General features: G+C 37.0%; 1 protein-coding gene across 1 annotated transcript in view; it reads left to right on the top strand.

Moving 5' to 3' along the window:
- The window catches only part of rxfp1 (relaxin family peptide receptor 1), a 99,968-nt gene extending 75,003 nt beyond the window's left edge, over positions 1 to 24,965 (top strand). The window contains exons 4-18 of the mRNA XM_075481882.1: positions 3,026 to 3,131; positions 5,883 to 5,954; positions 6,550 to 6,621; positions 8,809 to 8,880; positions 9,015 to 9,086; positions 9,278 to 9,346; positions 9,487 to 9,558; positions 9,773 to 9,844; positions 13,921 to 13,992; positions 14,672 to 14,743; positions 15,228 to 15,299; positions 16,649 to 16,878; positions 20,810 to 21,220; positions 21,432 to 21,650; positions 23,776 to 24,965. Coding sequence (XP_075337997.1) covers positions 3,026 to 3,131; positions 5,883 to 5,954; positions 6,550 to 6,621; positions 8,809 to 8,880; positions 9,015 to 9,086; positions 9,278 to 9,346; positions 9,487 to 9,558; positions 9,773 to 9,844; positions 13,921 to 13,992; positions 14,672 to 14,743; positions 15,228 to 15,299; positions 16,649 to 16,878; positions 20,810 to 21,220; positions 21,432 to 21,650; positions 23,776 to 24,200 — 2,108 coding nt within the window. The 3' untranslated portion in view covers positions 24,201 to 24,965. The remainder of the gene's footprint in view (positions 1 to 3,025; positions 3,132 to 5,882; positions 5,955 to 6,549; positions 6,622 to 8,808; positions 8,881 to 9,014; positions 9,087 to 9,277; positions 9,347 to 9,486; positions 9,559 to 9,772; positions 9,845 to 13,920; positions 13,993 to 14,671; positions 14,744 to 15,227; positions 15,300 to 16,648; positions 16,879 to 20,809; positions 21,221 to 21,431; positions 21,651 to 23,775) is intronic.
- Positions 24,966 to 27,235: the final 2,270 nt, after the last annotated feature.

Consider the following 27,235-nt stretch of genomic DNA (forward strand, 5'->3'; position numbering starts at 1 on the left):
GATCTATTGTTATTGCCGCTGGCACTGAAAGTCAAATAACTAATGGTAAATGTAAAGAATAAGGGATATTAATCTTAATTAATTTAAGCGTACCTCCCAGACAAGGTTTTTCTTTGCACATGCACATAATAGAAAAACCTGAATAGTCACAAAGCTGTCAGACATTTGCATTTAAACTTGAGAATAGAAGAATAAGTGAAGTATATAAGTGAATAGTATATAGCACACTGTATCATTTTGAATTAAACTAAAGGATTCCCAAACAATTTAAAAGTGTCTCTGATGTCCAACACCAAGTCCAAAGTACAATTAAATCTAAATTAGATTGGTGGAATTTGCCCAGTGGTTGACATCTGACTTCATGGAAAATAGTGCCATCAGCTGTTCATCTCAGTGACCCAAATCAAGTTCTTGGATGTGAAAGATTCCTCCTTTAGCCGTTGTACCCTCAATTATAACCTCTCTGTGTCATCTCTAATCTATGAAAAGCCAAGCACCAACCATAATTGCCTACATGTAATGCAGTCAGGTTCATGAGTATTTGGACAATGACACAATTATTGCAAATTGTCCTCTGCATTCCAACAAAATGGATTTGAAATGACACAATCAAGATGTGACTGAGGTGTGGATTTTCAGCATTACTTCAATAGCTTTTTCACAAATCGTATTTCTATATTTTACTGTCTTAGATTGGATTGGTGGCAGAATTTTGGGTGTCTGGCATGGAAAAATTTCCATTCCATTGTTCCAGTGAGCAAAACCCCAATTAACTTAACATCACCACCTCCGTTTGTGTTGCTGCATCTTTTAAAGCTATTAGTTATGATTCAGTGTGTGGTAAATAAATGATGTATTGTTCCGTCTCTTGAGAAGCCATAGAGCTTGCGCCTGTTAATAATTTGCAAATTTAATGCATGTAAACCCATTTATTTAGTTCAAAATGAGAGTGTGGCTATCTGTTTACTTCTTCCTATATTTCTGGCTATTGCAAATACAAAACATACATCTTGCTCAGATCAGTTCACACAGCTTGTTCTACATTTCAAGTCTAATGGAAACAGACCAAGGGAACGTACTGTGTTGAAACTTATGGGAAACTCAGCTCCACTGGAGTGACAGAAAATGGCAATAGACATATTGGTTCTTTCATGAGGAGGCTGAAATGTTCCCAAAGTAATGGAACATATGATACACATTTTTTCTAATATATTCTAGTTTTTATAATAACTGGAGGCTTGACTCACACTCATTTAAAAGGTAGAAATGTAGCTATTCGTTGTTGCACTCTTTCTTGGGATTTTTATTGTTCTGGCATTTGATTTAGTCTCAACACAAAAGAGTTTTATGGGATTTTAGTAACAGATTTAATGACCCAATTTGTACACAAAGCAAATTTTGCTTCATGTAGAAGGAGACACAAAGTGTCTTTTACATTTTTTGGCATAAAAGATGCACTCTGAGAAACTCACCAGTGCTTTTACCCTTGAAAACACCATTCACAGGATCAATTGGGTATGCAAACACCTGCACAATAATTCAGTTATTCGTGTAAAGAATTTTTGCCGTTTTCCTCAATTTCCTCCCAGTTGAAACTAAAAATAGCCTTAGGTTAAAGTGCTGTTCTGAACAGGGAAAATTAAGCAATGTATTCAGTACTCTCAGTCTCCCTTCTCTGAGGCTTAGACTTTTTTTCCTGCACTGTATTTACTGAAGTCTATTTTTCAGTATGATTCGAAGTCTCTTTTAGGGCTTAGAATTGCCCAGCACTGAGGATATGGAACTGAAATAGATGTTTTGAATTCAGAGCACATTCACAACCCACGGATTTGTCAGTCACTAATAACGGTGGAATTGGCATGTTGATGGTCAATATGATCATGCCTAAAATTATACCTTTTTTCTCATTCATCAGCCCCTAATCAAGCTTGAAGGTCCATAAATAAAACAGCTACCTACTAAGGAGCCACATTGAACATTTATATAAAAACATGTATCGCATATTTAATTGCATATTTCCAAAGTTTTGTGTGTGTCTGGCAGCAGCTGCCATGTGCATAACTCAAGTAGATTCCAATTCAATGTTTACCGACGATTTGAAAGTCATGAACCAGAGCCAGTGATAATAAAAGACAAGCATTTCCTTTTTGACGATTTTCTATTATTTGGCATTTTTCTCATTCAGCTTGACTTGTTTTTGGCACAGCCATGTCTTCTCTTGAATTATCAAGACCATCCTAAACTGGTACGAAAGAAAGAACAAACTCTGCCCAAATGACCACAAAAGTGAACATTCATACACCGAGGAAGAGTAATACCCCAAAGATTTTCTGATGTTCTGCAGGTCACCTGTTGTTGATCTGTTTATATTTCTGTTGTTTACATTTTTAAAAGCACTTTCTACTAGATGGAATTATTAAGCATTCCTGCAGCAATTGAACCTGCAACATTTGACTTATTATAGTCAATACCCATTTACCAGACACATACATTTTACCCAATATTGCTTCATAATATCCTTCCATTTAAGATGCATTTTTCCCTTATTACTGTCTTCAGTCAGTGGTGACACTCCTTTAGCTCAAATTTGAGTTAAACATGACTTTCTTTAAATGTGTAATTATTTCTGAAATGAAAATGTGTCCTTTTGTGGCTCATTTGACATGTCCTCAAATACACCACAATTTGCTTTCACTGGAACCAGGAAGCCCTGCTTAAACAATTTTATGTGTTTCGTTAAATCGCATCCTCTTTATCCAACGTTGAATTTAATCAAATATAATACTGCTGGCTTAACCTAGGAATATTCAACAAGACTGATATTAACTACCTGTGCTCATCCCATGAGTCAATCTTAATAAAGTCGGCCTTAATTATTTTTCCAATGCTTTAATCTTAAGGCTTACATTCTTCTCCAGCAGGTTGCCATACCTACACACAGCCCCCCTTATAAGTCTGCAAGATGACCATTTGATTGACATGTTCTCTGATGTTCTTTTCCTGTCCCACCTCTTCCCCTCCACAGTGCTGGGTGCCATTCCTGAACTCTGCCAGTGCCGAGACCTGGAGCTAGATTGCGACAGTGCTCAGCTTCAAGATATCCCTGTGGTGGCGATAAATGTCACCATGATGTGAGTAGAAAATAACCCCTCATTTTTTCAGCATCATAAGGCTCAAGCAATCCTCTTGAAGCATGTCATCAATGAGTTTGACTGTCACAGCTTGTGGGAAGCGATGTAGCAGATGTCCGCCCTCTAATAACCCATCTGATAAAAAAGCAAGGACCTGTCATTGCTTAGAGAACTTTTTCAAAAGTAAAAGGTTAAAATGTCACCTTGCCAAGTATGTTCCCTGATTTAATTGGAACCTTGGACAATTATCAATTTGTCCAAATGGAACAACCACTATCAATGATTTAGTTACAGTGATACTGCCTTTATCAGTGCAATTGTGAAGGGAGAAGGCAAAAAGCAATTTTTGGGGGTTTGTTTTTAAGGATTAATTTGAAATGAATGTTCATTAAGAGAAAATATTGTTTTTTGGTAGAAAAACAAGCAACATAACAGTTGCAGTTATGGAGAAAGGTCATGGTCGAGAAAAGTAATTCCAAATAAAGTAAATACATTGATTTGTTCACCTCCAAAGATATATTATACTTGTTTTTATAATTTAAAAAATGCTATAAAAACAAACTTCCAGGGTCAATTAATTTAGAGTTAAATAAATATTTGGTTGTTACAAGTTAATTAATTTGAAACTAAAGTTTTTGCACAATAAGGTGAGACATTACAGATTAAGACTTCTTCTATTTTACAGCAACACCTGAAAAATTTAAGAATAATGGAAGATTTGATAGTTTTTTATATAAAAAAAATAATGAATTGCTCAACAACATCATTAACATCATTATATCGATGACAGAAGTGCTGGTGAACCTTTTTATTGAACAATGTAATTAGACATTTCTGATTTAAAAAAAAAATAGTATTAATAATTTATCTGAATATTTCATATAATGTTCAATAACCACTCTGCTCTCAGCTGTTACTTTTATATAATATTCCAGGTCTTGTGACATGAATTTGGCATTACTTACTGTCAAGGAATCCAAGATACACATTTGGAGGTCCGATTGGGTTTGGTGGTTAATATATGTGCTGTACTTGTGAGCTGGACAGCACATACTCATTTCAGTAAAGTTGATGGGAATTAGAAAACCTGACCTGCTCATCACGAGTACCAAGACATGATTACATCCATAAGAGGCAGACTTCATACCCACGCATTTTGTTTTTCCATAATAACCTTACATTGCTAACCTCTGTCCCGTGATTATCACTGGAGGGCTATGTTTGATACCATTGGTTAGTTTTTGCCATGAAATAACAGCAAAGTGTTGTAGCATGCACATTTAGATAAAGACAAGTCAAAATAGATTGTGTTAAGATTTCCCAAAAGTCATAAAAGCATCTGAAGGGATGAGCCTTTAATCATTTTTTAATCCGTTAAAAGCTTTGGAATGAAACGGCTGAATCGACTGGTCAACTCAGAGCCTCTCAATGAAACAGAATTAAAAATACGACTGGGCTACAGTCTGTCATGTTTAAAGATTAAAATTTCAAGTAATTGGCTTTGTATTTTATTTCTTTGGCATGTTTTATTTTTTACATATGCTGGACACAGTATCTTAGCTGTTCCTGAACTGCGGTCCTCTGGACACAGATCACTGATCACTGTCCCAGTTTGGGGGCCGCGACCTGGAGCACTCTGATTACCACTGGCATCGCTGTTGCCTTCACCTCCCACATCTTTTAAACCTCCTCCTTCACAGGTTTTTTTTTTTTTTTTTTTTCAAGCTTCTTGTGTTCCTTCGTCTTGATGTTGCTGTCACTTGGATTTGCTACATCTATCACTACTGCCTTCTTCTGCAGTTTGTTGACCACCTGAATGTCCGGTTGGTTAGCCATCACCCGTTTATCAGTCTGGATTTGGGAGTCTCACAGGATCTTAGCTCTGTCAATCTCCACTACTTTTGGAGGTATCTTCCAATTTCATTTTGGCACTTTCAACCCATATTTGTCACAGATGTTCCTGAACACTGTTCCTGCCACTTGGTTATGACTTTCCATGTATGCTGTACCTGCCTGCATCTTACACCCCAGCTACTATAAGCTGGACTGTCTCTAAGGCATCTTTGCACAGCCTACATCTGGGGTTGTGTCTGGTGCGGTAGACCCCGGCCTCTATTGCTCCTAAACTTTGGGGGGTGTTTTTGTTCTGCCATGATTAGTGCCTTTGTACTAAACCAACCTTTTCTTGCCACTGATTGGAGTTGCCTCTGATTGGACTCACTATCAAGCCACTTCTTCAATCCATCTGTGGTACAGGGACTTATCCCCCCTTATTGGTTCTCTTCCTGCTCCCGTTCACTTGGGGCCATCTACCTGACATATTCTTAATTTTTACTCTGCTTTATTTAAATGTCTTTTGCCATCAGGTGTACAGAAATGCAGTTGAGGATGAAAATGGCAAACTACTGTATGTAAAAGTATTTTTAGATTTATACCTATATTTATAGTTTGACATAAAGATGCCATTCGTTGCAGTTGGAGTTGAAAATGTAATTGAACATTGTTTTTTAGTTTTAATCATCAGGCTTGAGAGCCTTATTAACCACCTTGGGTTGCTCTTCTGCTTAAACACAATACAATTCAAATTAAGATGAGCTGAATATGTAACCATCTAAAAAGTGATAATCAGTGGACTGGTCAGCTGTTTACATGTTGCAGTACTGATGAGATTTTGTTCCAGTATAAACCTCTGATTAAGTAAATAAGATATAAATTCTGTCATTTGATCATGATGTGTCTACTCTCCCACAGGTCCCTACAAAGAAATCGATTTAAGAGACTGAAAGGATATGGATTCTTCAATTACCAGAACTTAGAAAAACTGTACGTTTTCCACTAATTGTGCTTTGCATGTATATTTCTCCTTTTAAATGTGAGTATCAAAAGAATAAACTCTTCATTCAGTTGAGCATAACATTTTCACTCAAAGTCTGAGTGGCAAACAAAAGAGTTTTCATCTAAGGCAAACAGATCTACTGGGAATGCTGACAGAGGTGATTGTTCTGCTACACATACGAATCCGTTCAATGCCAATTTATGTTGTTTATCAGCCTCACACAGTGTCACTGACAGTTGCACCACGAGAACAGGTCTGATCCTTTGCCAGGAGCCATTTGGCTGCGTCAGACAGTCAGCCTACAGTCGCTTGACCAGATTGAAAACTTCTCTTAGATGTGCATAAACAAACATCAGAATGAATGCAGCTGTCAGCAGCTATGTGATATGAAAAAGGATGCAAGGCATTAACAAATAGCAAACTTTGGTGTCTGTCAGCTGGGCTACTACACATGAATTTAGACGTTTCTGCAAGAAATGAAGAAAAATTATAAGAAAAGCAGTTTCTTGTCACTCAACAAGCATATTTAAGCATTGTATCTGCCTTTGTTTATTAACTTATTTGCTTTATTTTCTTCCTAAGATATCTCCAGCATAACAAAATTCAAGATGTGAGTCCCGATGCATTCAGAGGGCTTTACAACCTAACAAGACTGTAAGTAAAGCTATTTAATGTGCAGTTGTGATCCTTCAATGTTTTTTTTAATATCTCTGTGACTCAACTAATTATTAATTCATATTCAAGCAACATCAATTATTTTTCCTCAGTCATACAAATGACAAAGTAAATGACATGTATCACTATATACTACAGAGTCCAAGTGCACAACAAACTGCATTCTCACAAAGGATCATCATCTAATTCAGTAACCTTCATGTTTTACATTGGACTGTGTCAGTTGTTTAGTTGTCTAAAATTACAACTTAGCATATACAGCTATTACAACAACAAACAGATGAAGACCAAAGAAGACCAATTAGCTATTTAAAGAAGTGTTTTTGCTTAGCTCAGACCTAAAGCAAGACTCAAGACAGGAAGGTGGTTAAATATTCATTCGCTTCTGTTGTTAGTTGTGGAGGTGAGGACTGGAGCTGGAGCTGGAGCTGCACAATCCAGGTTGAGCTCAAGTGATTGGCTGTGGCTTGTTAGGTTGTGTCAGAACAAAGTGCCAAAACCTGAACTGGTGTGGAGCACAGATTTCTGGAGACTTCCGATGAATGAGCTGAGCAGACAGGCAGGCAGGAGTACAAGCTGTTTTTCAGAGAGACAGGCAGACAAGCCAACTAGGAGCAAAGCTGGATGGTGTTCAAAGACCATGGTAAGCAAAACATGAGCATACAGAGGCTGGAGACCTGAAGCACACACAGAGCAGAGAAATTACTAAGAGCTCCGCAAGACAGCAAAGAATAGTCAGCCGTCGCACAGAACCTGAACTGAGTAACTGACAAGCTGCCAAGGCTGCCGGAGCTGAGCTGATATATTTACCCCCGGGGTTGATTGGTGATTTGTCTCAGGTGTGCAGGTACACAGGAGACATGGAAGACCAAGGCCAGTTCAAATACAAGCACAAAAATATTCAGGGAATCAAAATGTGGCCATAAATGTGAAACATTTGTAACAGAATACAGATGAAAATACATTTGACTTTTTTGCACATTTGGCCAGAATGCTACCTTCACACTACAAAATAGACAGAGGTTTTAGACTGCAATGCCTTCCAGTTTTATGGCATCAGTTAAGAGTTACGGTTATGCCCCCAACAGTAAAACCTTGATGAATAAAAGCTTTTCATCGTTTGCACCAATTTAAGTGTCAGTTTCATGTTGTATAATATTGCTTCTCTTTGATGTCCTCCTAAAAGTGTTTTTTGTAGTTTAAAATTTAGCCAGCCATAGAAAAGTGACTTTCTCAAACTTGTTAAAGGGCTTTATGATTTTCTGTACTTGTTGGAATCATTTTTCAGACCTGGAAATGATTATTCTTTGAGCATCTTTTGGTAAATTTGAAAAAAATGGAGCCAAACGATATATCGACTTTGTTGCCAGATTTAATTTACTCTACTTCAAAGCCTTGACACCTCTACCCTTTTATCAGTATTATAAAAAACGTACTCATATAATATAAATATCAATACAGGAACATTAACCTCAAGTAAATCGGGAGCATTATCCACCATCCTCCATGTGCCATGGACAAAAAGGCTAATTCCAAAAGCTTACTTGCATCATGCCCTTCCTTCTGTGAACTCTATTTTGGAATATTTCCAGCTGTTAGGACGCAACTCATGCAGAAAATCTCCTGCTATAAATTCATATTTCAATTGGCAAACGTAGACACTGCTGCATCTCCAATCATACGCGAGTATATGTGTGCGAAAACATCTAAAAGTTTCCATCACACAGCTTTAGAAGTACTAATACACAACCTGGCCAAAATAGAATTCACTTCCTGAATTTAACTGAGCAAATAGCTGAGCCACCAACTTGAAAAGCTGCAGTGATTGATATGTTTCAACTGGCAGCGAGGTATTTAAGCCTAGCCAATGCAGTACCTTTTCAAGCCATGTTGAAAGACGTATCCTTTAGTTGTGAAGAAGATCTTAGTAAATTTAAAAAAATTCAAGTCATTGATCTGAATAAAGCAAGGAGATTACTGATGCTGCTAAAACTGGGTTGGGAAGTTTCTAATGCATTGTTAAAACCTGGAACAATACAAGTAAACAACCATCAAGGAAGAAATTTGGTTGAAAGAAGAACTTTAATGATTGTTATAAGGTCAGATTCATTAGCTTTATATTAAATGCAACAAACTTTGCTATTACTGTTGTGTTTCCATTCATAGATATCTGAGCTACAACAAGATAACTGTCCTGATGCCGGGTGTGTTCAAGGACCTCCACAAGCTGGAGTGGCTGTATGTCTGCTGTATTGATAGTATACTGTTTACTTTTCTTCCATTCATCTGCCCTCATTGCCCACATGAAGTCTGTCGCACACATCTCAAGTTCTGCAAATAGAAAAGGCTGAGGCAATATCCTATTGTTGCAGGATCTTGGAAAACAACGAAATCCTTCAGATATCCCCAATGACATTTTCAGGACTGAACTCCCTTGTTCTACTGTGAGTTTTTACTTCAGCTCTATAAAGTTGTTTCTCTTTTTTAATTGCTGTGATGTCCTCTAATATTGTTAATCGGAGGTGCTGCTGTTCAGAGCCTTTGTTTCTTTACTAAAACTTAATGAGTGCTTCCACCTTTGGACATGAAAGCAAAATGCGCAACACCTTGTTTCCTTTGTCTCATTGATTGACAGGGTTTTGTTGAACAACTCTTTGACAAAGTTAGATGACATCTGTCGAGAAATGCCCAAATTGAACTGGCTGTAAGTACGATGTCAAAAATCAAAGGAGTTTCCCCTGTCATAAAAAATGACAAGTCTTTTGATCAACTTTTCTCTCTTGCTGTGTTTGGATGTGTCCGTATGTGCTCTCTGTGTGTGCGCGTTTCATAATGTCCTTGCAGGGATTTGGAGGGAAATCTCATTGAAATGATTGGAAATGTCTCCTTCTGCTCATGCAGCATGTTGACAGTTCTGTAAGTATAAATTTACATAATTCAACCCATGGAAGAGGCAAAGTTTTTGCTTTCAGTTTTTTAGTACTTACTGAGACACAAATCAGTTGCACAAAAATTGATTGCAGCCTCTAGCTTGTGCATGCAGTCGATGCAGGCAGTTCATTAAATGGGATTAAGAAAGGTCAAAAAGAAGTGATATAATTCCTGTTCTGTGTTTATTGCCTTTCTCCAGAGTTTTACAGCAAAACAGGATCAGCTATATTCATGAACAGGCTTTCTCTGTCCTCCGAAAGCTTGGAGAATTGTAAGTTCTTTCTTTTATATTTGTGGGGACAAACTTTACATAAGAAAAAATTAGAGCATTTTGAAGATTTTTCTAGAACAAAGCTGAAGTGATACACTTGATGAAGTGTAAAAAAATTAACATTCACAGTCTGTTTGAATAAGTGTGTGATTGCTGCCTGACTAGAAGTAGTTCAAACTCTGAAGTGCTGCTGAAAACAAGGACTGACATGATTTCAAATGTCTAATAATATCACATTTGGAATGAATGCTTCATTTAACAAATTCATGCCCGCTTTTTAATGACAACCATTTGTTGTACTTTTGAGCCTTAGGATGGCCATTTGGATTGGTTCATTTGTTACAGTAAGTTAGTTGTACTGTTTGTTCTATTTGTTGAATACTTTTTCCTCATAAGAGTAAATATCTCAGTTCCTGACTATATTCAGCCCCACCAACTATTTTGTCAGCAAAAACATTGCTGAAAAAGCTACATTTTTAAACAAATTTTTTTATGCTAAATAGAATAGAATGGCTTTTTATTATCCCACGAGTGAGAAAATTGCATGTTACAGAGCTCGTGATGAAGAAATATAGACACAGAAATTAGTAAACACATGCAAGAAGGTATGTACAAGATGTAAAATGGTATATACAACATACTGTATGAATGGTAAGATGCGGGTGAAATAGTAAGTAATACTGATGATGAGTGATGACTGAGTGCGTTTATTTGGGGTGTTATGGAGAGGCTAACGTGTCCATTTGAACACAAGAAAATCCAAAAAGTTGATGATAGAAATATTAAAATAAGGAAGTGAGGTAATTTATACTCCTTGTAGAAACCTTTTCTGATTCTCAGATTTTCTCAGATGTCATCACAGCAATCTGAGAAATAGAAATCATTAGAGATAGAAATTATGCCATAGAATAGCACAGTCAGTCCATGAGCTGTGGAAAATTTGAAGTACTTGGACTTTGACACTATTTACCAAAGTTGGTTTTTCAAAGTTTATTTGATTTTTGACCTCGAGATGTTTTTGAGAATGAGAACAATGAGAAAAACACATTGCAACATGAAGTTCCTTCCCATGTATTTTGGCATGTTTGAGCTTCATCTCAGGGTTATTGGAGTAGCAGTGTGAATTACAGTCAGCATCACTTTTAGTAATCAATGTTTCATTTTTGTGGTTCACTTCACAGCACTCCTCCTTTTCACTAACTTAAAACCCCAGACGTTAAAAGCTGTAATAGATGCCTGCAGATCTTTACTTTCGGCATTTGACGTTGTCTCCCTCCTGAGTTTTAGCCAGTTTGTTCTCGCATTGATCTTCACAGAATTCTCACTCTGTCTCCCTTTCATTTTATGTGCCTTCATGTTGCCTGTACAAAGCTGATAAAAGCCTTATGAGTCCTAACAGCTCCTCTTCCAAGGACCTGTGAAATTTTTATACTTCCGTGCCAGCAGCAGCAGTGTCCGGAGGCAATATGTTGTGTGCTTGCGAGTCCCTTTCTTGTGAAGGGTTAGGGTTGGGGTGCAACACCTCGAGAAAGTGCTAAGAGAATTTCTTAAAATTTTGCAGGACTGTCCCATATAATTAAAGGTTAAACTGGTTGCATTTTATTGGTCAGAAGTCAAGGTAACTGTGACATGTCCTTTGTCATAATTCAAGAATTAGTAATGATGAAATATTGTGCTGTTGGTGGAGACATACAGTGCAGAAGGACTTATTTTCATTAATGATTAGAACTTTTTCTTTTGCATCAGGAAATCTTTGAAGGGCGTTGTTAAATTAACTGTAAAATTGGTCCACTAACGCTCTCGTTGTAACATTAGTCATTATTGTCTTTGTCTAAATTGTACCTTTTATACATTTATACTTTGAAATACAGCTGTTTGTGTTTGACTTTAAGAGATAAGTGCAGCTCCTGAGTGTGGGAGCAAAATTCACATGATAGCACAAAGTGTTTGTGCTTCTTACAACTATATTTCTTATCTTTAAGGGATAAGCCTGGCAACTTCCTAATTTTCTTTTTTTTCATCCCATGAAACAAAAAAAATAAATCAACAATGTGTAGTTTATTCTTAAAGAAGTAGCAAAAGTTTTATTATAGTTTACTTTTAGTCTCAAAATGATTAGAAATTCACCAATAAAACATATTTTTGCAAAAGCTGATGTTTTCTTTCAGCCACTCTTAAATTATTAAGTCGATACAAGTTGAATTATAAATATCCCTCATTTGGTTTAAACATCATTTATCATGTTTTAAGATGTGCATGTTTTTTCTTGTGCAACTGAACATGATCAGAAAGAGTAATCATACTGTTAGGAGCGGTTTTATTAATACATGAAAAGAAAATCACATTTAAAATGTTATCAAGCTGATGAAATAGGGATTTAATGATTAAGTATAGATATATATTTTCTGTAGCAGCGTATGAATGAATGCAATACACAGTCATAAGAAAAAGAAAGTACACAGTTTTTCAGTTCTAAGGTTTTACGTATAAGGACATTATAAAAAGTAATTTAGTCCTCACCGGGTCTTAGAATTAGATTGAAACATCCTCAGGTGAACAAAAGTAAATGACATATATACTTACAAGCCAAAAAGCAGAAGCAGTGTTTTCGAAAAACCAAGCACATAATTACAAATAATTCAGTAGCTTTTAGAACCTAACCTTTTTTTATATGTGATGTTATCAGCTTCTCACATCGCTGTATAGGAATTTTGTGCCACCTTTCTTTACAGTAGAACTTGCTTCAGTTCATTGTGGATTGCGGCATTTGTTTGTGCACACCACCTTTAAGGTCCCACCACAGCATTTCACTTTGCTGGAACTTTGAACCTTGATTCTTTTCTTTTTCAGAGCATTATGACCAAGCATCTCCACTTTGGTCTTGTCTGTCCAAAGGACATTGTTCCAGAGTTGTTGTGGTTGTTCAGACGTAACTTTGCAAACTTAAACTGTGATATATATATTTTTTTTAAAGATTTTTGGAAAGGTGAATTACTTCCAGATAGATCATACTTCTTTGGTCTCTTTCTAATTGTACTGTAACAAATATTAAGATTTAACATGCTTACTCAGGCCTGGGCTTTTTTTTCTTTTGCAATTTCTCTGAGCATTGCAGGGTCTGATCTTAGGATGAATTTGTTGGGAAGTCCTCTCTTAGAAAAATTGGAAATGATCTTGGGTGTTTTCCACTTGAATATTGCTTACTGTAGAGTGATGCACCCCAAATTGTTTAGAACTGACCCTATAACACTTCCAAGGTTCAGTCTGTCCTCCTTGGCATAGTGTTAACACACACATGAATACTCCAACCCAGCAAACACTACTGCTTTTACAGAGGCGCTCACACTTGCTGAGGATTAATTATTCAGATGCGTTTTATTAGCAGCACCTGGTTGCTATTGTAGAATCTGATATTGTATCTACTTACATTTCAAACCAAGTAAAAAACGGATGTTTCTTTGTTCTACATACATACATATAAAACCATTAAATTGAAAGTTGGTGTACTTTCTTTTTCACAAGTGTGTATTCATATTCATAATGGAATACAATTTAGTTAGGATAAATATTAGAGCATGATTAGTTCCCTAATTATCTTACTTTCCTGCTAGTTGTCTGTGAAACTGTAGTGGATAAATGGAGAAATCAAAGAAAGGGGGAATTTTAAAGAGGTTATTAAAGAGACATGGAAGCAGAGCAGAACAAAACGTGGTATCATGTCTTTAAATCTGCGGTAAAGACCGATGAGATGGCTCTGACCAATTTTTGTTTTCCCTCCTTGCAAATCTGTTATTGCTGATGGGTTAGTTTCTGGTTGTGGAAGCCATTCTGGCAAAGACGATTAGACAGGATCAGACAAACATGAAATTCATGGGTGTATCAAAAATAGAATTGCGTTTAAAAATAGTGGCAGTATTTTTTTATGTAATCTGCCCCTGTACAGGAGAAAGATTTACAGATGGTAAACTATGATTTAATGATGTGTTTGCATCAGACAGGTACCTTCCGTTGAACATCAGCATCTGTTCAGTGTTATTGTATATATGAGAAAGTGATTTCGATTTTTCTCTGAGCAGGGATCTGTCCAACAACAGACTGGTGGCAATACCGCCCAATTTATTTTTCTTACTGGAGGATTTGCTTCAGCTGTGAGTTCACTCCATACACACACAATTAAAACACAAACGTTTCATGATAATGTGACATCTTTTGATGCTGCCAGAGCATGTTTTGAATATTTTGTTGGTTGATTTTGGTAGAAGAATAGATATTGGTGAGATACAGGGCATCTTAATCTTTGAAAGAACTTGTTGCCAAATCTGTCAAAGACACGTAAATGGCTCACAAGTGCCAAATTTGTCTTTGTAAACTAGTGAAGAGAATTTACAAAGTTGAAAACTGCCACAAAATAGCCAGGTTGATGAAAGTTATTTCTCAAATTCTGAGTCTAGTCTGAAAAACTCTGCCACTGCCATTGACAATTGTGGTGGGAAATGCATGAATAAATTTAAAATGCATGAGCAGAATCCAGTAAATGCACTGATTACCATACAGCTAACAAACAGTGTGATGGGTGTATCACAAGATTTCCTGTACATCCAGCCAGGAAATCTTAAATATGTACAACAATAGGTGGTATGACAGCATGATGGGAAGGAAGGAAGTAAGAGAAGCAATTGGGTTACATCTGTTGTCATGGGGATGTGGTACTAACTTCATGTCTGTCTACGTAGGATGTATTCTGTAAAGTGCGGTCCTTAATAAGTGGGATGTTATTCATGTGAATTTATTTGTGTTTTAAATTGATTGAACGTTTTTATTTTCCAGAAATATTTCCTACAATCCCATCATGGAGCTTCAGGTTGACCACTTTGACAAGTTGCATAAATTAAAATCCCTGTAAGTATATCGTCTTACATCCCAGACAACTAAATAAGAAATCTGTATCGCAGACGCAAAATAAAAAATGCTCTGTTTTGTCAGAGCTCTTTGAACAGTTATCCAACCATGTTTAATGCTGAAGAGCAGCAAACATGAAATAACAGTGTGATAAAAGCTAGAGGGGGGCTGTGTGTCACCATTTCAATGTTCCAATTTTTGAGCATCCCAGCATGTGCTGCTTGACTGTTTTTGGGCCATGTTAGGACATTATGTGGTTTATGTACTTTCTCTTTTGAGACAAAAGAATGAGCGTCAAAATCTGTCAGAAAAAGGAAGAAAATGTAGAAAATGATCCCATTTAGGCCTTTGAAAGCCGGCCTGGTGATGGAACATTTTATGAAAACAGTTTTCGTGATTTCAAGACACACATTTAGAAATCTGTGTATGACATTCGACTATGACATAATCAATGTGTTTTTTTGTGTGTTTTTTTTTTTGTCAGGAGCATAGAGGGGATAGAAATTGATAATATACAACGAAGGATGTTTGAACCTCTTAAATACCTAACGCACATGTAAGTACTTCATTGTGATGCTCTGAACAGACCAACATTTTCTCACACATACTGCACCTCTAAGGGTGAGCCTTGAGCTACCCTTATTGATATTCAGGCATCTTTTTCTCCTGGGAGATGATTAAGTCAGGTGTTGTGTGAACCATTCTCTCCGTGGCTTAAGTAGCTTGAAATACATCCATGCAAGTAGTGGAAGTAGTGCACCAAGAAAAGATAAGTGCCTTTTCAGCCTTGGATACATTTTTTAAGGAGTTCCAATAGGAACCCCTCTTTTTGGTATGGCACTGCCTCAACTTAGTGAAACTAAATGGAATGACCTTTGTTGAGCTTAAAGGCCCAAAAACAACCCCGAAATAAAAGCTTTAATAATGATCAAATCAGCCTCTTTTTACAGGAAGGTTATGTCTCTGTTAGTCTGCATTATCTGAAGGTAAGGTTACAAATAGTCAAATCTGTTTTTCTTTGAGTATCCTTCGAGTATCACGAGGATAGCTGCGGTCAGAGGTAGACTGCATAACCAGAACAGCATATTTGGAAAGATTCTCTGCTATGAAATTGGCCATATGTTGTTTGGTCAACACTGAATCCACGAGTTTTACATTTGTGAAAATGTATATTGGGTGAAAAATCATGAAAACTTTATGTTCTCCTTAAGATATATTGTCTTAAATTTGGTAATAAACTTACTTTCCAAATCAAGTTGTCACTAAGTCAAAATTTCGATTGTGAAGTACTTTAGTTTGAGAAGATTAAGAAGATACCCGTACAACTAATTAAAACACTTCGACTTATCGTATATCGTACTGATTAGCCATGTTAGATGCTAATGCACCAAAATGGTAAACAGTGCCCAATAAAAGTTTTAACTTTGCCATTCCAAGAAAGTTAGCATATTCAGAGCTACATGGCAAGATGTTGGCAGGATATTTTTTTATGAAGTATTTTTATAATGTGTGTAACACAAATGACATATTTGTTTTAGACAGGGGAAAACAGAAGTACATCTCAATCAATATGCAGGACTGGATTCCATCAAGGATGAGAAATTGAAGGGTTTTTAATTTGGGAGAACATTCCTTTTTGTTTTGCACTTTTGATGAATGACTCATGTTAAACCTTTGTCGATTTCCCCTTATGGGTGTATTGAAGAAAAGAAAACAAAAAAAAAACACATCAATTCTAATCTAAATAGGTTTTTTTATCAAGTATCATCACCTTTAGGGGCGCACAGCCTGACACTGCCATTAGTTCTAATCCTGATAAATTCACCCATGTTCATGAAAATATATATCAAAAATAAAATCTCTATAAAACTCTCTTTAACGTAACTTTTTTCAATGTTATCTCAGCTACTTTAAAAAGTTCCAGTACTGTGGCTATGCCCCTCACGTGCGCAGCTGCAAGCCCAACACTGATGGCATCTCATCTTTTGAGGACCTGCTGGCCAACATCGTGCTGAGGGTCTTTGTGTGGGTCGTTTCCGCCACGACCTGCTTCGGCAACATCTTCGTCATCTGCATGCGCTCCTACATCCGCTCTGAAAACAAACTTCATGCCATGTGCATCATCTCTCTCTGCTGTAAGTAAAAAAAAGTTTATGAGCACCATGCGTGAATATGCAACCTTATTTGCATTAGTTGATTTATGATGACATTCAGATAAGTGCTCTCTTTCTAATTAATACAGTGGAGTTTTTGATAAGTAAGAATAGTTTAATCTCATAGACCAGAAATTTTGGATGAGCAGAAGCACTGATACTAATCTGGTAATAGTTTGCTAATCATGCTAAAAAATAATGGGACACATTCTCCTACACACACTGCCATGTGCCATGCTAGCTTCAAGATTATACACTGTATGGGTCACACCATGATATGACAAGGAAAAAAGTTAATTAACAATGGTATTTGAAGAGAATACAAATTAAATTAAGAGGCACGTTTGGAGAATGGTGTAGGGAAGGTTGCATGCATATGGAAATAAGTCTGACAGGTAAGAATATACAAAGACAAAGAGCTATGTTAAAACAGTGTCAGGTCCACATCCACAGTGTTATCTGAGGGGATTTTATTTTACTTTATTTTTTTACTAGTTCTCTCATTTTAGGGCATTTAAGGGCTGATTTTGCTCAATACGCTAACCTCCAGAAGTGTTCCTGAAATGTCAGTGGGGATTGTTCTCTGTAATCTGCTACTTTTTGGTGGTTGAGAACAGATGAAATGGAGTTTAAAGGGGTGGACAGAATGCAAATATTCTTGGTACTTTTGTCTCTATAATCAGTGGATTCTACCGTATGTCTTTATGCAAGCAAGACATGTCTGAAAGTCGCCTTTAATCTTTTTATTATAGGGATGGAGCAGATTTTAGTCCATAAACAAAGGATACACTTTCCATATTTAGTTAGCTTTCTTTAGACCTGGATAAAAAATTACCTTGAGAGATTTACTTTTCCTTTGTATAGCCATTAACTTCTTGTGTCCACCCTTTTGTCCTTTTTGCTGATTTTTTTTTTCAAGTGTTTCTTTTTCTTTTCTTTTTTTTTTTTACAAAAGTAACACAGTATCCACCTGAAGTCCTAATAATGACATTCATACCAGTTTGGTCAACCACAGGCAAACTTTCAGTCCTTCCATCTGACATGAAAAAACAAGAAAGCTTTCTTTAATAAATGCTATCAATAAATGGGAAATCTTTTTAGCTTTGTATTTTTTTATATATCAAAGGCATTATTCACAGCAGGGGTTGAGATATGGATTAAATATATTATTAAAAAAACTAATAATTAAGGGGTAATGAGGCAGCAGTGAATTCATCACAGCACATAAGTTGTGAATGAAATCGCTGGTTTGCAAAATATTGCAATGAGTTGCCAAGGGCAAAGAAAGTAAGTGTGGAAGAAAATGTGGCATGGCAATTTAGTGTGCTTTAGATCAAATAAAACAGGCATCTTTGTAAAGAAAATGCCAGCACTCTGCATGGAATCAGACATATGCATATATTTCAGTCTTTCTACCAGATAAGATCATAATTATTTTTGGAGTGGTAACAATCAGCCTATTCCACTCTCAAGAACAAACTCTAACATGCAATGCAAAGGTGAAATTCTTTTTAAAGCAATATTTCTTGGCTAAACTAGATTAGAGGGTAAGCTTTTCTCCACTTGTGTGGTAAGGTGTGATATACTCAGTTTATGTAGTTAACCTTTCATCTTTTAACCATTTCAATTACCTGTTTGACCTGCAATATAGAAGAAAGTTTAATGTTACAGTGTGCAGTCTTATTCACTGAACCAGTGCAAAGAATCAATGGTGATGAGTGGCCCCCTGCTGGGTCTCCACACATCATCGGCACATGAACATGTGGCAAAGAGGACTTCCAAGTCCTGGTCAGGACGCACAGCCTGTGCCAGCACAAGACAACTCTCTTGAGCCAGAAATATCAGTTGCTCTTTTGTTTTGTCATTCCACTTAGTTGTGTTATTGTGAAAGTGTTAGAAGAGATTGTGTCTGACAAGCTAAGTTGGGGCCTATGTGCACAAAGAGCTTTCCTCTGGGAGGGTGTTGAGAAGCCCTGCCAAACACTGTTTCAGTATGAAAGGGCTCTGCATTATTTACATCTCCACTTTAACCAGTATTTATGATAAACCAGCTTTACCGCTCAGTTTATATCATTTGATTTTGTTTCCCATCATGACCATCCAGCAGAGGATGCTTGCCCTCATATTGTCAATAGATAAGCTTGTCACAACTCAATCTGACAGTGATAGAGCAGAGAGAGAGGCTAGTGTATGATATAATCCGTTTGAGATAGCACTACAGTGAATGTCAGTGTTGTACATGTGCTGCAATTAGAATGAGCCTGATTCTAGCCCTGTTTTAGATTTTTCAAAAAATGACCAACTTAAGTAGGACTCCTTTCAGAGGATCCAGGGTGATAATTATCCCAAGAGATGATCTATGATCTGTGAGGGGCAGACTGCAGGTCAGTTTAACAGACGGAGAGTTCCGTTGCCTTCACATTGACATCATCAACATTTAGTGTCCAGCTGATCGGCTCCCTCAAATGGACTTCATCGTGTCCATCTATGACATGGCGACAAGTTAATCCTCCATTTTCCTGGTTACCAGGGTGTACATTTCTTACTCATATAAATGGTTGCCTGAAAAAAAAAAAGATTCCCTTAGAAAAATCAGCACCCTTTTGAGATTTTGAACTTTAAGTGTTTGGGGTGTACTAAAGGCAGAGCAGGGTGCAGTGATATGCCTCAAGGCAGTTGCTTTCGCTTTCTATTCTTTGATATATAAGAAAAAACAAGCCCCTAGCCGTTTGCTTTGTGTCATCTTACCGGGCAATCACTCAGTATGCTGAACAGCCAATCAGTGTGAGCTCTTTCACAGACAGCAGGGAAGATAATTCTACAAGTTGAATCATCTGGAGACAGAAACTGATGGAGTCCAACAATGACACACACACACAGAAAATCCAGACAATCCAAATGCATCTAACGTATGATTGTCATCTTGGTGTATAAGCCTCCCTTAAAGGTCTAGCACCTCCGGTCAGGTGTTTTTTTTATTTTTGCATCACTTTGCATCACAGAATTTGAGCTCATAAATTTCTAAATAACTTTGTATTGTTTGTTTCTAAATTTAAATCTACAGATTCAAAATTTTTCTGCTCAACTTAATAACATATTTTATGCCTAAATGATCTGACATTATTAAAAAAAACTTCTGTGATGTAGAAGATAAAATGCCTACCTTTCTCTGTATTCAAGTGCCCCCATAAATGCTTGGTAGGGTTTAGTTTAGGTGACTCATGGAGGCAAACCAGATGGGCAACATGTCCCTGAAGGATTATGTTGATTACTTCTCCTTGATCAGGGTGAGGTGGATTCAGTGCAGGTATCCAAAAATTAGAAGAATTACAACAGGAATTGGAAAAAAACACAGGATTAGATGAAACGAAAAAGGCAACTTTTAATCCCCAGCTTTATACTCAGAATACACTCTGAAATAAATGTATATTCCACCCATACGTTTATGCCTTTTCTCCTTTCTTGATCATAAATTAAGAGACCACTACTTGTCCTTTAAAGAACATTCCCCACCCCTTTTTTTTAATATTGGGGTAATTATTTCTATAAATATATATATAGTCTATAGATAAAGTGTTAATGTTCACAGGTTGATACGAGTGTACGAGGACCTGTACCGTCCCTGACGTCTACATTTTACAGTTGGAAAGTCTTTGACCATGGGTCAGTTCCGGCCACAGTTTAATTGTAATCTCACCTTTAGGAAAACTGCCTTAAAAAGAAACACTTCATAGAAGAATTCTGGGTTATTTGGTGACAATATGCTCAAACTTCTGAAATTCGTTTAAACTATTCATGGCAAAGAGGTCAAAATACATCTCAAAAGTTGTATGTTCAGTCAAACACCGTAGATATATTCAAAATCATTGAATTCTCAGAAGGATTTTTAAAACAAAACTGTCCATCCTTGCAGGTGCAGATGGTCTGATGGGGATTTACCTCTTCATGATTGGTGCGTATGACCTGAAGTTTCGAGGAGAGTACAATCGGCATGCTCAGGCCTGGATGGACAGCAGTCAGTGCCAGGTCATCGGTTCTTTGGCCATGCTGTCCACTGAAGTGTCTGTCCTGCTCCTCACTTATCTCACTCTGGAGAAATACATCTGCATTGTGTACCCTTTCCAGTACTTAACTCCAGGCTGGCGACGAACTGTCACCATCCTGCTTGGGATATGGGTGTTCGGCTTTATAGTTGCCTTCCTGCCACTGGTCTGCAAGGGGTTATTTCGCAACTTTTACGGGACAAATGGAGTCTGTTTCCCTTTGCATTCAGAGCAGCCAGAGACGGCTTGGGCTCATGTTTACTCCATTGTCATTTTCCTTGGTGAGAATTTGGTCTTGGGATGGGGGTCCTTATGTTTTTTGTTCTTTTCTTTTTGTTTACTTGTTTTTGTACTCCTGTACTCTCAAAAGCTTACTGTAAATACTATATTATGAGTGTATATTCATTTGATTAGATGCAGCTTTCTCAATATTTTTTTTTTATTTTCATTGCAAATATGAAGGTCCAGAACTAATCAGATATCTTTCCATAGGTCTCAATCTGGTGGCGTTCCTCATTATTGTGTTCTCCTATGCAAGTATGTTTTATAACATCCAGAGGACAGGCACTCAGACCACCATGTACAGCAACCACATCAAAAAAGAGGTTACCATTGCCAAACGGTTCTTCTCTATAGTCATTACTGACTCCCTCTGCTGGATCCCCATCTTCATCCTCAAGATCCTGTCACTGATGCAGGTGGAGATTCCAGGTACAGTAGATCTGTTATAACTATAAAACTTTACTGTAAATCCTCATTGAAAACATCAGTAGACTTGCAGTGTTCCTTTATAAATTTTCTAGCAGCTATCATTCTCTGAAAGAAAACTCAAAACTAGCTTCAACTTGTGCAAAATGTAGCTGTGTGCTTTAGAAAAGGCCGATTTAAACTGCAGATTTTAAAATTCAACTCTGTTAAAACAATGGAAAACAATCCTTGATTGTTCATGCATAGATTTCAAGATTTTAATGAATAACTTTTCAGGCTCTTCATTGCAACGTTTGAGCTTGTCACAACACTATGAGTGTCACACATTTTCAAGCTCTATGGTCAGGGTTTCTTAGATATAGAAAACCTTAAAGAAATAATTGTTATGGAGACATCCATCGGAGTGTTATACCAACGGACACACGGTATGTCTCTCAAGCAATTTGAGGAGATTACAAATATTAGGAAAAAACAATATTTGTGGAAATGATTATGAAGTGGCATCTGTCCAGCCTGCGGAAGTGGACTTAAATGTGTCAGGGTGTCTAGAGTAACTCGTTTAAGTTTGATTATTATTATATTACAAATGTGGACTAGGTGGTACAGAGTTAAACGAACAGGTAGTAAAAGAATAATAAAAGATTTGAGCCTACAGTTTCCACACAAAGTTGAGACTCTTTAGAAGGTATATTATTGAATTTAATTTAAACAGGACGTCCAATTTTTCACATTTCTAACAGACCAAATTTTATGAAAGGTGAGTTGAAGCAGATCCGTGGTGACCATCAGCCACCAAACAAACATCTATGTAATTCCTACATCCATGCTGGGTAGTTACTTGAGAAGCGCCTATCTGAACATTGATTAGTGGCAGACCTTCCCATGCCAGTCTTTGTTCATCAATTTATTAAAACTGTTTGGTGTTTCCACATCCAATTTAAAGTTTAAAGGAGATAATCAGCATTAAAAATCTTAAACATCTTTTATGATGAGTTTGTGGTCACGAAATAAGTATCATCCTTTTAAATCACTTCTGAAAAACCTTAGCTGACGAACTATTAATCATGTGTTTTTTATGCTTCTTTTATATATTATATACTTCAAAATGTTAAATTAGTTGTCCTTTAGTTTTATCTTCTTACAAATATACTATACATTGCACTGCCTTATCTAAGTCGCACCAAAAAGCTATATGATCCGCCTCTGATTGTTACATTTGCTATTTTGGCAGCTCTTTATAGCTGCGAGGATGTGACAGCATGACACAAAGAAAATCTGTAAAATTACTGTGAAATGTGTTCTTGAGAAACATCTGAATCCCTGGCACAGAGGTGAATTTCAGTTACAATGAAACCATCAAGTCACAAATTATTACACAGGGGAGGCCTTTTGCTTCAGTTCTCACTGTGCCACATAAAGACAGTGAAATGTTTTATCATCTTACATGCTGGATTCATATTGTAAAGCAATCATTTAAACTTAATGTAGTTTTGATGCCTGGCCATAACAAAACTTACTTTGTGAGTAAATACTCAGAAATGGTATCAGTGTATTGGCTCTTTGAGTTTACAATTGCTGCATTCTGTTTATCAGAGGACTGCAACCAAAAAAAACACCTTGTCCGTTTCTCAAAGATGCCGCAAGCCTTGACCTAACAGCAGCGTTTGATGCTGCAGGGTGTGAACGCAGGTTAGTTCTGTTACTCGGCTGATTGCTGTGAATCCAAGGTCATTACCAGCGAAGTCATTTCCAAAGCAGCAAGTTTTTTAGAGCCATCCTTTAAGGATTTAACTAAAGCTTCTCCTCGGAGTAATACTTCTTTATTTAAGTATTTATTTCACATTATTTTATATAATATTGTCCATGCCTTGCTGGGTGTTGCTTCTTTTTTTTCCTTTTTTTCAAAAGGAAGGAATTTTTATCCCTTATAAACAGGTCTCTCTTGAGAACCATACCCCGTGTCTCAATGGCATTAACTGTATAAATAAAGGTTAATAATAAAATGATATTGATAAAAGTGCATTGATAAAAGACTTTGATATGAAAATAATTAGCCATCTATAATGAAGTGTACTATCTCTGTAATTTTATTTCTTTTTCTCTCTTTTCTTACTCTCTCCACTGGCAGGTACTATCAGCTCCTGGGTCGTAATATTTATTCTCCCCATCAACAGCGCCCTGAACCCCATCCTTTACACACTTACCACGCGGCCTTTCAAAGAGACCATTCTGCAGGTGTGGGCTAACTACAGGCAGAAAAGGCCCCTGCTCAGTGGTCACCCCCCTCATCAACAGTCGCTTACTTGGCAGGAAATGTGGCCCCTGCAGGAAAACAGCCAAGGTGTCAGCCCAGGAAATCCTCTGGAAACAACAGACGCGCCAGCCAAGCTCACCCCTGTGGAGAATGCCAATGATGGATATTGTGACACTACCACGCGCATAAAACAACAGCAAAAGCAGCATGCAGTGCTATCGGTGTGCTCACAGAAACGTACGGTGCCGCACACTCTCACGCACATCCACACATTCACACCAACAAATGAACTCCTCTAACCACCCAGCTGAAATGTCTGTTTGTAAGTCATTTCAACCAGTAAAATGTTTAATGTCCATTCATGTCAGCAATTCATATTCATCATCTAAAAAATGCAGTGTAGTCCTTTAGTGGTTCCAGGATTTCTTGTTTGTGGTTAAAAAGTAGTATTTATTACAGCTTTTTCTAAATCAAGCTGTTTGTAGGTGTTGCCCAAGTGGCTGCAAAAAGATGAAGTGGCCAGTTAAGTATTTCATACAAGGAGAATTGAACGGTCATATCAGATAAAACAGCCGCAGCTTGCATTAAGCATAAAGCATGGCAAAGACTCATTGAATGTGTTGTTTGTGAATTCATGATTCACAAAACCTTGTTCTCTGTCAGTGGCTCAAAAGATGAAGATTCACAAGAGTAACAAGACAAATGAAGGAAGTTTAATTGAAATATAAGCTTGTATGTGTAAATATCTTCATGTGTCTGGGGTGGTTTCTTTGGGGGATTACTGGCTGAGGAGATGAGGATCATTTTTAGATTAGCTTTACCTTAAATTGATGAGCTGATGGCAGGAGCTGTAAAAACTAAGCTGAGATTGGTCAAGTGTAATGATGGAGGCTTTCTTTGTTATCGACTGGGCTTGAAATTCACATATTCCATTTATTTTATCAGCCCATTTGGTGATGTGTTAAAGTGGTAACTTGTTATTTTTGCTTGACCTGACATGGTCAGAAAGAACACAATAATCATAAATTTACGCAGTGGTTAACAATAAACCCCTTGATTTTAAAGCTTCACTTTGCAGTTATTCTGTGCTCAAATGAAGAAAGAAAATATGACGCTGTCCTGATTTTTATGAAGACTCATTCAAGCAATCCACATTGATAACATTTTCTTGCTGAGATTTCTTATGAAAAGTTTACTTCCCCAGCACTTTGGATATTAAATACTCCACAAACAGATGTTGCTCAAATGTGTACATTTTTCATGCTCTGTTAGAAGGTTATTAAAGCTTCAAAGGACTATATACCTGTGCATATTTTCTTTCCCCACCAATGGCCAACAATATGCATGATTCGGACAACAACAAGGCACAATGTGTAATTTGGACAATGTGTCAAGGTTCTGCTCTCCCACAATATTAGTCTTATTAGCGACAAATGCCACCCCTCAAGAACGAAAATATATTTTTTCTAATGATCACTGTCAATTTTTGGAAGATTTCTGATGGAGGTCATTTCTCTTTACACAAAGCTCCATCAAAACAACAAACAGGACATTGAGCCAAACCAGTGCACTCATGCATTACTGGAATATAGCAGCTTTTTATAAAAGGAAGTGAAAAGATCAAATTAGATTTTGCGATCCTCCTTGAAGGTTAAGGTTGTTTAAGAGGATAAGTAGCCCTCGAGACTACAAATGCCAGACTCGAAAAGGTTGGAGTGAATTGAAGGTGTTAACTCATGTTGGTTTTGGTCTTCTCTTGGGATTATTAAACAATTGAAGTAGTGTAGCCCTATCTTTGAGCTCCATCCAGACTCTCTACCCTTTACTCCTACACTAAATTGGATCTTGCATGGTACAGATGAAGAACCTGTTCTCGGTTATCTCCACACTTTGCCACTGCTCCTCTGGATATTTAAGTTCATCTTTATTTTTTCTTTCTTCTCCATCTCCCTCATTCAAGATACATTGTAGGGGAGGAGCTACCCAGTGTCACATATATTTAGTGTCTTTCTCCCGCCAGCTGTTAGGAGTTCCTCACTACACTGTGTCTCCATTTCATCATCCTTCTAGCATTATCAACACAAAACAAGGCAGCCACTGTACAACGTCAATGATAGTAAAAAAAAAACATAAACCATCAACACTCCTAATCCTAATCAGCCTCTAACCCAGCCCATAACCACTTTCTAAGCCAACACTAAACTGAGCCTTGGAACCAGTTCCATTTGCTCATATACAATTCCTACAAACAAAAATAATAAAATGGCTTATTTCGGATAGAGATAAGCTATGAGATCTTCCACTATTTATGGAAACTAAAGAAAAAAATGTTGGTAATTGTTACAGTCTGGTGAGAATTGTTAATGCACAGTTTTCACAACTAAATGAGTAACTAAGTATTTGTTGAACGGCTTAAAAGCTTCACAGAGGTATTTCTGTTCACTGTCACTGTTTTTCATTTTGATGCAGTGCTGTGATTCAGAAGTAGAATCCAGTCCCTGTTGTAGCCTCTGGTTCTCGTGGCGCATATTTGTTGACTGCAGCCGCTGCTCTCAGGAGTGAGATGACTCAGTGCGTAGGCATGGTATGTGTCGCACAATAATTATCCTCTTCAGATGTTTTCCTCTCCTGCAATTTATCATTTGATTCTAGGGTGTAATCAATCTGTGCGACAAAGAAAAATATCAAAGTAGGCAGAGTAATTATAATGTGCCTAAAATTCCATACTTTTTCCTAATGCTTTCTCTCATGTTTTGACATACTGTAGCTTTTTAGCTTTTACTCGGTTGAAACGTCTCCTAGTCTAGTGATCAAAATTGCTTTTTTTTTCTCTCATTCTTGTGTCCTCTTGTCCAAGGCTGAAGATTTTTTTTTTTTTAACTCTCAGTAACGGCTTTAGTTTTGTTTATCTCATAAACTGAATTGGGAGTTCTATTTTTTTCTTCTATTTTTTCTTTTTTTTTTTCCCCTTCATTTATGAAATTAGATTATGATTAAACTAACATTCTTGCTCATCAGTTCATTTTAATAAGTCAATACATCCAAGAAATATGTGTATGGTCATTTTGTAATTAAATCATACAGCGTCACTTGTGCCTAACACTGGTTGTGTGTATAAAAGCAAGTTTTGATACATTTATATTCTGGAACAAATAGTTATTGCAATCATTTCTAGACTTTGTAATTAATCGAATTGACACTGTCCTACGCAAATTCATTCAATTACTTAAATAATGACAGGGAGCAGTTACAGAGTCGAGAAGTATTATAATGAGGTCCAGTTACAATATATATGGCTTCTCAGTGTCTTGTTTGAATGGGAATTCAAATAGAT

This window comes from Odontesthes bonariensis, chromosome 13, assembly GCF_027942865.1.
Source record: "Odontesthes bonariensis isolate fOdoBon6 chromosome 13, fOdoBon6.hap1, whole genome shotgun sequence".
Classification (NCBI taxonomy): Eukaryota; Metazoa; Chordata; class Actinopteri; order Atheriniformes; family Atherinopsidae; genus Odontesthes; species Odontesthes bonariensis.